Source organism: Convolutriloba macropyga, chromosome 13, assembly GCF_964194025.1.
Source record: "Convolutriloba macropyga chromosome 13, txConMacr16.3, whole genome shotgun sequence".
Lineage (NCBI taxonomy): Eukaryota > Metazoa > Xenacoelomorpha > Acoela > Convolutidae > Convolutriloba > Convolutriloba macropyga.
Window position 1 is genome coordinate 13,831,866 of NC_134480.1, and position 11,376 is coordinate 13,843,241.

Sequence of the window (11,376 nt, forward strand, 5' to 3'; positions counted from 1 at the left end):
ATGTAGTATTGAGAATTTAGCAAAACTTTGTCACTGATATCCATATCTTAGGCTAAAAATTCAGCGCTCAAATATTTTCTACCCCAGACTTGTATCAGATTCTTTTTTTACAGAACGGAGGCAAGGATTAAAAGGCATAACAAGAAATATAAATAAACAAGAAAAATATTTAAATAAAAACTATATTAAAGAGAACTAAGTCGACAATTTTACTAATGACTTTCAGAGACATTTTAAAAATCAAGAAAAATTGATTGAACAAGCTGAAAAAAATTTATTCAATAAAATACAAAAAGCATATTTTATGCAAATAGAAAAAACACAAGTTTTGTCGCAGTTATCAAAAATGATGTGTATAAATATTATATATTTTTATCTTTACATCGTTCTTTATCTTATTTCCTCAGGGACAAGACTGTTACACTATGGAAATTACTTTTAAATTAGATTTAAACTTTCATTCAAACATGAAAATATTTGATTTTTTCATTGCTTGATTATTTTCAAGTAAGGGCCAGTAAAATTGAAACTAAAAAAAATTTTTTTCCAGTTGCTTATGTTCTCATTTTTTCCGTCGGTGCTGTCTGTCATTGCTACAAATTGATATTTTAGCAAAACTTTTTAGATTTATTGATTCCAAATACTTCAAAGCCTATTGTGAATTTTTCGTATTATCGGAGTTTTTTTAATTGTCACTCTATTTTTGAAAATGACCCTTGAAGATGTTTTTCTGTTCTTTGTATCCTCGAACACGATTACCTCGAAAGAACAAGGCTCTTTTTAAGATTTTGGGTGACATACTTTGTAAAACGACCTTTCATTTGACAAATTTATTAAAAAGATATACCTTTACCTCTACTGCCGTTGTTGACGTTTAATAGTAAAGTATATCGTAAATTAAAATCTTCGTTGTAACGAAAAGAAAATTTGCAATGATAGATATAAACTTTTTTGTTTATGTTATAATTTCTGTTACAGTTCTGTTGTTTTTGAAAAGCTTTTCAAATTTGATTGTTGTCCGTTATTTGCTAGTCAAGATTCAAAATCAAGTTTAAGCAGCTGATAAAGCTTCTGATGTTTTAATTAGCAACTTTTTCATAGTTCCCCATATAAAATTGCGCTATTTTTTGCAGATACGATTGAGCTATTACTAAAGACAAGCTTGCAATTCTTTTCCAACAAGAGTGCTGCAACTTAAATGAACAATTTGTTCGAGATATAGGAAAAGGGAACTTATATTTTGAATAACATTGTATCTTCAGGACAACAACGAATTGCACAAATTTTTTTTTAACTAAAACTGGTCGAACTTGATAATATGGTTTTTATTAATTTAGTTAAGAATGATTTCAAGTAAACCTAATTGGTGAACGCGTCGGTCATACTTCAAAATCTGTGAAATTTAGGTTAAAAAGCATGAACTGTCTTGAATTTTTTGAAAGTGTCATATTCCTGCTTCTTTTTACTGAAGTATAAGCCTTGTATGTTGATGTGTTGATTCAAAAAACCATTTGCAAACGTGCATTAATGAGCCTAATTGTTAACAACACTAAAACTTACTTAATTTGAAAATAAATTTTTTCTAAATTTTTTTACATTAAGGTACCTAGACCATTACAGTTAAAATAGATAATTGATGAGCAATTAAGGTAGCAATAAAAATCAGCTGCGATAACTGCTTTATCTTAAGAATAAAATTTTTAATTGAATTTTTTTGGCAGTTTTCTAATAGTAATTTAAATTGGATTGTTTTATCTCAGTGCTGTTTCTTATTGCTCCGGTGTTACTTCAATATTTACAGAAGCAAAAAATGCGAATTTGTTAAAAAGCAGCCCTTTGAAAGTTTTGCTCGGCACGTGAATAGACCGTGCTCGATCAATAAGTTTTCCTTGGCCCCACTATGCAATGAAATTTCTCGTCATGAAAAATTTTTCCTCGATCCATGAAAAGATATTTTCTCGACTTCAAGTACAAAGCTCTGCTGTGTAATTTTAGTAAATAAAGGCCCTTAAGTCCGAGGGAAAATCAGAGGCATTTTTTTGGGTTAATTCCTAAAAAATTGTTTGCAGCAATGCGAACGTCAATATACAGAACATTACTAAACAATTTTAATGTCTGTTTTGTATTACACATTACATGCCACAGTTCAAAAGTTTTTTAGTATATGTCACAATTTAGTTGCATCTCGAGAGGGTGACATATTGAATATGCTCTTTATAATGGTTGGGGGGGGGGGGGCAATGAAAATGAGACAAAGTCGAACTGTTTCTGTCACCGAGTTTGTTGCATTCTCTGGATTATTCTCCACAGTGGTTTGTTTTTGAACTCTTCAAATTTCTGCTCTAGATCATCATGACTGCTTTTTCTATTATCTTGCAGCCATTTTCGTGCTTTTTCAGTTTCAGCCAAAACTTCTTCGTTCCCGTTCGCGTTGCATTCAACCTAAACAATAAGCAAAAATTTATGAAGTAGCGCATTTTCTTCAATAAGTCTATTCGAGTCGGGAAAGTTCCCCAAAAAAATTTCTGTCTTTGCCAGTAACCCCCCCCCCCCCCCCGCTTATCTGTCAGATAACCTATAGCTTCCCTTCCCCAATCCTGGTAAGTATACCATAATGGGGGGTTATAACTCCATGGGGGGGGCTATAATGGGAAAAACCCAAAAGTTTGTTGAAAATTATCCTTGAAAATGTGCAACAAATGAAAGAGCTGAAAGCGCGAAACTTTACTTTTGTTAAGATCAGTCAAAGGTTCTTTAGAATTGTAGCATTTCAAGTAATTATAGCCTCCATTATTGTATCGTAAATGGGGGGGGGGGGGGTATACGTTGCGACAGCTAAGGCGGGGCTAGGATAATGAGAAAAACCCCAGTCAAGCTCCTATAGGCCTCTTTGATGATATAACGGTTGCTCATTTTTTAGCGGCTGGAGAGAAGCCTGTGCCACGGAATACGTTAAGACATTAACATTTGTTCTTGTTTCTGTCGGAGAAAAGTGATCGCAGTTTGTTTTAAAATCTGACATCTCTTTCTATACTTACTGATAACCAAAGTGTTGATAATAACTCAATTCAAAACTGTGAAATCTCCTACCTTTTCTGAATTTGGTTCCAACATTCAGTTTGTATGATCCCCCCTCCTAAATTATAAACCCCCCAATTACAGAGCACCTGTCATAACATAATAAATCATCATGTAAAAAAAAGCACGTGGGTGTGGGGTGCAATTAATATGCACCCACTAAGTGGAGGGCACAAATAGAAAACATCCAACTTTTCGATTGAATTGCTTGGAGCTTTCAGTTTTAATCAAATGCCAAGAGAATTTGGCCAGGTTAGACGCTGAAATAAAAAAAAAGAGCTGGACCAGTCCTTAATTATAATTCAAAGAACTGAAGCAACAGAAGGCAACAAAAAGATCAGCTTCCGATAATAAACAAATGAAATGACAATACCTCCGCGAAAACAAACAAAATCCTCCAAAAACCGAAAAAAAGTTCATATTTCTCTTCGAAAAGGAGTATTATTGTAATATTTACCCCAACAAAGTATACCTCAAAAAACTTTTACAAAGCAGAACCACAGCAAACGCCTACTCTGCTTACACAGCAAGCACCTATTGAGAAGAAAAGCACTGCAGACAAAATAGAAGGACTGCGCAAACAACATTTTGCCAAAACATGAATGTCATAACTGGTACCAAAGTTCGTGAAACACACTACTAAAACTTGAACTCTACTGTCAATTGGAGGACCACGCAACAAAATAAGCAACAATTGCAGGTAACAATCAAAAGTTAGTCGAAAACAAATGGTGTCGAAGCTAATTAAATTCCTGGCTTTAAAGATAAACAATAAATACACCCTTTAATGCCTAATTGGAGAGCAATTGAGACACATCATCAATGAGACAAACTGACAAGACCACAAAAAACAATTACAAAAATTTGCAGCCGGCGGGGTTGTCGGTAGCCTTCAGTAGGTTATCTCAATCAGTCTCTGTTACAGCAATTCGGGGGTCTGCAATCATGCTCCTTGCAAGGGATACAAGATTATAGACACATATGAAACGGGAGCAGATCTTTGAATCCTTGTTGCAGAAGTTAAGAGGCGAGTCGGCATTGAATAGTGTGTCATCCATGAGCGGGGACAATCTATAGTGATAAGTTTTTGACTCACCCAATGAGTGGGGAGCCCAAATTTAATGAATTATCATACTAGTTGTACCTCAGTGGCGGGTGAAATGTGATTGTCCAGAACAGGAAGTTTTACCTCAAACAATTTTTCCAAAAAGGAAACTATTTTGATTGCATGATTGATTGCATGGGTTGAACTGATAACAATGATCGTTGACCGTTTATGAACCAAGATTTTCTAATTTCGTGAATTAATCTGTAAAATATCTTTATATAAAAAAAATTACAAAAACTAAAATACTCCGACAAAAGTCTGAAATAATTTCTGAAAACAAGTCGTGCCAAAGTTAAAACTTGGAGCTTAAAATTGAAAAAACTAATTCAACAAAAATTTTCTGATATTGAAGCTAGTGAGGATCATGGTTAATGAGAGTAAGCGACAGAAAAACAAAAAACTACATGAAGGAGGAAAATCCAAAAATTTTTCGAAAACAGCTGTTGTCAAAGCAGTGAAGACACTGTTTCATATGAAAAACATTTAAACTGACAACAATTGGACTTATAAGATAGCCGCTTAGAGTTAACAATATTTAATCTAGGTGACAAAACAAAAAAACTCCCAAAGATGGAAAATGATCAAAAAATTGCTATTTTTTTAAAAAAACAATTGTTGTCATAGTCGTTAAAGCCATTAGTTTTTAACTTAAATTAACCATTTAATACAAATTTGCCTCAAGAAATACATTTCATTTACACCAATCGTTGATGATATTAAATTACAACACCACAAAAAGAACAATAAAGAAAGGCAAAATACAAAAAAAATATTACTTTTATTTCATGAAAACAAATAATGTCACAGTCAATGAAAACCAATTGTTGACTGTTTGAGAGGTTTAAATAAGTTCAATTATGTATTATCGGAGCAAGGCCAATAGTTTTTAAAAGTATTTGTAGAGATATAAATTTGTTGAAAAGAAAAACAGCGAAAACAGAAGTCAAATTGCCGCACCTGAAAAAATTTTTCTCTCAAAAACTGAAAATCTGTTTAAAAACCATTCTAATGTTCACTTTCAATAGCTCTTTCTAAGAGTCGCAACTTTTAGGTACTCAATTTTTGTTCCTCTTACAACTCTAGCATGACTAAAATCACTGCAACAAATTGACTTCTCAGTGACAAGAAAAGGTTTAAGAATTGTGTACAGATCATAAAAAAGACAGTACACCAATACAACTCAAATACTTTGAATAGGAAAAATTCAATCCGAACTCCGCAAACTCGTTAATCATTGTGCATAACAGAGCTCAAACTCGATTGGATTAAAAACTTTGGGAAGTTTTCGATGTTTAATAGCTATCAAGTCTACTCAATTTAAAAGAATCTGATCACTCTACCGCTTTGTGGATTTTTATGTAGCTCTATTTGATAAAAGTTATCAATGAAATTGACGATCGTTGAGCATAAAGATGAAAAATTAACTGTAAAAGTTTAACCTCCGTCTATATTGCTCGAAGGTTAACTGTTCTGAGATTATGTTCCGAAAAAATGCTTCTTAAGAGCTTCAATTTATTCTTCTTTTTTTTTCCACTCAAAAAACAGCAACCAAATTGAAATTAAATCAGAATGTTATCAGTAAAGATATAAAAGTTTAAATTAGCATTAAGGTATCCAAATACAGGAAAAAAATTATGCGAGATTCAAAAGAACTTGCGTAAATTTTTGCAAACAAAATTGTTTAAATTTGGGATTGATTGTTTTTATTCCAGGCGAAATAAAAACCATCTACCTACCGTGAAGTTCCCGACAAGAGACAACAATTTTTTTTAAACGAAAAGTTTTCATCGCCACTGAAAAATGGAATAAAGACATCGATTTTGTCTAAATGAAAGGTTGAAAAATTTGAGCAAATGTTTGTGATTACCTGAATTGAACGAAATCCTAAAATTTGGCTCAAGCAAATGACAAGTTAAGTGAAGAGTTTTGAGAGTTAAAATGATGTTCTCTCGTGTGGTATGTTTTTTCCAGCTTTTTGTTAGGATTCAGAAGCTACACTGGCGTGGGGTCATCTTACTCTCTATCATCAAATTGAACTCACGGAAACATCGAAGGCCTAAACACTGACCCTTTTCTTAATAACACAACGTGTGGTTTATATATAAAACGTCCGATCAGCAAAATTCGTTCAATGGCACAGTTTTTTGCCTAAAAAAGCCAAATTTTGTTACGGATCTGTTTTTCATACATATTACTTTTTTAAAACTAGTTGCAATTTTTCTTGTATCTGTTCATCTTTTTTTGATCAATAGTTTGCGCTTTACTGCGTTGACATATCATGCAGCGTCCCAAGTACCAGAATAAATTGTATTTTCGCGGTTAATTTGTTCAAACAACCAAGTAAAAATTTAGTTAGCAAATATCATAAATGATAAATTGTCATCTGAATAACCATAATTACAAAATTTGAAGATTAAGTTTTTTACACATCAGTTTAAAAAGTCAAAATTATGAAACACTTTTAAATAGATTTCAATTTCCTTATTTGATTAAAATTTATCAAATTGTTTTTTGTATAGATTAGCAGACTTACTTTATAAACCAGGGATCATGGAAACTCCTTTACTTAAGTAGTCACCATTAACTTTGGTGATCTAAATCTATTCTTTCCTTACAGCAGTGCCTAAAAATGCAAGGCACAGAAATTGCCTTCGGTGTCGTTGCAATTAATAGCCATTTCAAAAAATTTAAAAAATTCGAAGAACACAGTTTGGTTTTTGGTGAACACAATGTTCACTCAAGGAAAAAACTATTTTTTAAAAATGATTACATGTGGCTTCGTTTTTTGAGAATTTAGTTTGATTTAAATCACTTGACATTTAACCAGGTTAGGTCAAATCACTTCAACAGGAGAAGATGAAAAGTATGTAGCGATGTAAGAGTAGACAGAAACATGAAGATGTAATGGTCACCGAGAATAGAGTCCACAATATCCATGCCAGCAAGTACTGGTACTGCAAGTAGAGCTTAAATCAGCAGAAACAGGGTATACTGGTCTCATAGACAAATCAACCTCTCAATAAACCCACGAGATTCACAAGCGTAAAAAAACTGAATCAAGTTTTTCGTTTTTGTCATTTTGTTTCTCAGTGTATTACGAAATCGGCTTGTTACTCTCTTATTACTTCTCAAAAAATAGGAGAACTTACACTAGCCCTAATTTTTTTCGGTCCGAAAATTTTTCACCTCTGTGAGGACACCCCAAACCAACAAATGTGGAATGAGTTTGAAGATGTCTGCGTCTATTATTTCACTACAAGATAAAATTTTGGGAATTTTGATTTTTTGAAAATGTTTTGGCGACTAATTTGACTCAAAAATTAATGCAGTTTAGCCTCATTTTTTAAAATCAAATTTAGATAAAACTTTGTCAAAATTCAACCAATTCACACATCAGGTGGCTTATTGAGGGTATCATAGAAGAAGTACGTTTTTTTCAATGCTCCATCTTGAACTGAAACACATTATTTTTTTCATATGTTGTTTGAGACAGAGGTTTAGTCATTTCTAGCCATTTTTGAATTTTAGTCTGTTTCTTACCTTTTTGAACATAATTTTCCGATGTTCCCTTAGTTTTGAAAAATTTTCATAGTCTTGAGAATTACGAAGAAAATTAATTGAGATCTGTCTAATGTTGGTTAGTTGAAAAAGAATTTCAGAAAAATAAAAAAAAAATTGTGAAATTACGTCTTAACTTTCCTGAAAATTTTGAAAAATAATGACTTTGAGAGATGTATTAATTAATCGTTCCGCATGTACTATTGACTCAAAAACGAACAGCAATATTTGTTTCTGCATTGTGTAGTTTATTTGGCTACTCTGAGAATTGAAAAAAAAACTTACTATTTTTTGATAGTTTTTCAAAAAATTCCCACATCTTTGTCCCCCTTTGAGGTTTCTTGTTTCATATAATTGTCAATCATTAAAACTGCAACCAATATCAATTGTAGGGAGGAGTTTCCTGTACTCAGTCGGCCGTTTTTGAGTTCCCATTTCGTATATTTTATTTTGTATTCGGTGCGGTCTTTTTCAAAGAGCACTTCGTACACTCTTAGTGACTTCGAGGTCAACTTAAAGTAAAATTTGTGGCCTGATTTTGATTTCACCGGCCAGATCAAGTAGCAGAGACTGATCATCAAGAATGAAAAGTATCGGTACTCTGGAAACAAGTAAGGATGTGTTCAGTTGTTTAATTCCCTTTAACTTAGCTGCTTCGAAACATGTGTTTTTTTCAGAAACAGAAATTTATTTTTTTTCAACTTTGTCCTGATCTTAAGTTATGTTTTGCTGTTAGTTCATCTTATTGTTGACAAATTCTTCGAGTGTTTGATGATAAAACGTTCAATAGTTTTGTATGCATTGGTCGGTCGCTTAATGATTTTTTAAGTAACTAAGTATATCTTTAAGTAAAAAGTATAAAAAATTTAACTCAAAGTATTTTTTTTTTAAAATGACCAGTCTGAATTGCTCTATATAATTAAACAATTTTGTTGTTTTGATACTCAAAATTTTTTTTAAGAAATGTTTTTGAGTTATTTAGTTTTGAATCCCAAACAATTATAAAAAAAAATTCAACACAGAGTTTTGTAAACAAATGTTTACGTATTCTAGTGCTTCAAGTTGCCTCAAAATGTCTTTTTTAATTTAATTTCAGAGATATATAAGCTCCAAAATCCCTCTTACTAATTCAGTGCTATTGCATAGAAAAATATCTCAGCAAGTGAAGAAGCAGTTGAGCTCTTTTTTACTCTTTGAATCTCAAATATTCCAATCTTACACTCCTAAAGTTTATTATAATGAGCGGTTTTTCATAACTTATATTAAAAATTTTTTGAAAGCTTTCAAAATTTTACTTGTTTTCCAATAAATTGGATGCAAACTGATTTGAAACAGATTTATTCATTTTACCTACTTTTACCGCTTCTTTTATGTCACTGCCTAATTTCATATAATCTCTAAATGCGTTCAATTGCCATTGTTTTATCAAGAACACATTTATAGAGACCTTGCTAGCAGACCTTATATAAGCCACATAATCGAGTCAATTATGGCAGTTGAAATAAAAGGAACATTTGGTTTTCCAGCCTTGTGCGTTTCTGAAACAAAATCTGGCTACGAGTAATTTGAGGTGAAAACGGTTTCAGTGAAGCACGTGGTTTGAATCCGATGGCTGTTTGATGCTTTCGGTTTTTCTTTTATCTAGGCAAAAAACTATTGTGACCGCCACAGCTACAATTGCCAACGTTTTTGACAGAGAGTTTTAAAAACCATTAACTTTTAATTGGAAGCCGGCAATATGACTTTGCGAATATTGATAGCCTTCAAACTTCGAATGAGCTATAGACAAATACAGATAAAGCATAATGAAAACCAACAAAAATGCAAATCGATTTGAAACTTAAATAGTTCATGATTTTTAAAAGAAGCACAATTGAGGAAAACCCTTGTGATAATGTTTATCCATAAGTTATGTGCAACTAAGTATTCTTTCGTTTTTGAAAATTAGGTAGATGTTTTGTTTCCATTGACAACTCAAATACTTTTATCCGCTGTTTTTTTTCAAAGTCCAGCTAAACCATATTGACTTTTATCGAAGCAGCTTGATGAAAACCTTGTTCGGTGCTAAAACAAACGTTTGTGCAATATCATTTCCGAGATAATAATTTGTCATGTTATGCTTTCAAATGCTATTGTGGGAACATATGCGAACATATGCTTTTAAATGCTGATGTTGCAAAACATTAAAAAGGTTTAAAAATATCAATTACAGAGGTTCTTAATCTTCCTTAATAAATTATTGTGGGTTAAATCCAGTTCGTGTTGCTACGGTAAGAACGCGCCTATAAAAAAACAATTCTCCTTTAATTTTGCCGTTTTTAATACTAGCCCAATTCTGTGAAATCCTTAGAGGTCCCATGTTTTAAAATAGAAAAATGGAATCCAGAAACACGTACTTTGTCCCTGATGGTTTGGCCTCGGAGGTGTCATAAAACCTTTTGCCACTATTCCTATTTTAAAATAATTCCCTTTGTTTACCTCTTCAATATATTCGAGGAACTCGTCCTTCAACTCTAAGCGTTCCAACTCTTTCCGATCAGTCTCTCGGAACCTTTCTTCGTCATTCAACATGGCCTGGATATCCCTGCACGAGATCCGGTCTTTCGCCTTGTCAATTCTCATCTCACACTAAAAAACTATTAATGCTGATAATAATCTATAATGATGTAAGAAGATTGAGAGAGAACAACCTAATGTGAATTGTGCATAAGATAAACTTGACATAGCTTGACAAGAAGCTCTACTTGTTCAACGTATACTTGGCTAGAGAAATAAAGCCTCGAGGAACAAGAAAGAACGTGAGAACGGGTTATAAGAGATGCCTAAGTTCGAGAGCTTAAGACGAGTTGGTGTAATTGGTAGCACACTAGGCTTGCAAGTAAGAGATACTGGTTTGAATCCAGTGCTGGTCCATGTTCATAGTAGCTGCACCTGCATAGAACCCCTAGCAAATGACGTACTAGTAGATCATGATTAATTATCAGAGGATAAATCCGTCTGGGATGGTCTTATCAGAGACCGCACATAAATTATCGAGACCACATCAGTCTGACCAGAGGTCACTTTCGTCTGGCACGGGGGAGGAGAAGGAGGGGGGACGGAGGAGTGGAGGAGGGGCGTGTATTTATGACGAATTGAACATGCATATTGATAGGAATTTGGGCGAAATTTGTTATCTGCTCTGTTTTCACTTCCAAACTGAAAATCCCCCCCCCCATTTAATTTATACCTTTAAACTGAACTGTTTTTAAATGCTTTTAAGTCAATTGTAATTGATTAAAATGCAGATATTATTACCTTTTTGCCTGTGTGTCTCTCAATTTCTCTAACAGTCAAGACACCATCAGCATCCAAGGCCAAATATACATCATATGCGTTTTTTCCAACAGGCGCAGGTTCGATTCCCTCTAGGACAAACTCCCCCAAATAGTTGCTATACTTTTGAAACTTTCGCTCCCCTTCAAAAACTTTGCACGTGATCGCTTTCTGATTGGCTACCGTAGTTCTGAACTCTTTCATGTTTTCACACGGGATTGGTTCGTTTCTGGGTATAATCACGGATACCAGTCCCGCCTTCACGGCCACTCCAAGCGATAATGGACAGACATCTGATCAGAGCTCTTTTTCAAAGA

The 11,376-nt window shown here is 33.3% G+C and overlaps 1 protein-coding gene across 1 annotated transcript; it reads right to left on the minus strand.

Moving 5' to 3' along the window:
* Window positions 1-1,716: 1,716 nt before the first annotated feature.
* LOC142351468 (uncharacterized) lies at window positions 1,717-11,348 on the minus strand. Its single transcript, XM_075403496.1, has 3 exons — window positions 11,042-11,348; window positions 10,223-10,372; window positions 1,717-2,442 (listed from the first exon to the last, which is right to left on the minus strand). Exons 1-3 carry the CDS (start codon window positions 11,261-11,263, stop codon window positions 2,272-2,274), a joined length of 543 nt encoding a protein of 180 aa, XP_075259611.1. The 5' UTR covers window positions 11,264-11,348; the 3' UTR covers window positions 1,717-2,271.
* Window positions 11,349-11,376: the final 28 nt, after the last annotated feature.

Coding starts and splice junctions, on each gene's coding strand:
- LOC142351468 (XM_075403496.1), bottom strand. CDS start 11,263: ATGAAAGAGTTCAGAACTACGGTAGCCAATCAGAAAGCGATCACGTGC. Junction 10,373..11,041: donor AGAGACACACAGGCAAAAAG/GTAATAATATCT, acceptor ATAGTTTTTTAG/TGTGAGATGAGAATTGACAA. Junction 2,443..10,222: donor TCCTCGAATATATTGAAGAG/GTAAACAAAGGG, acceptor CTTATTGTTTAG/GTTGAATGCAACGCGAACGG.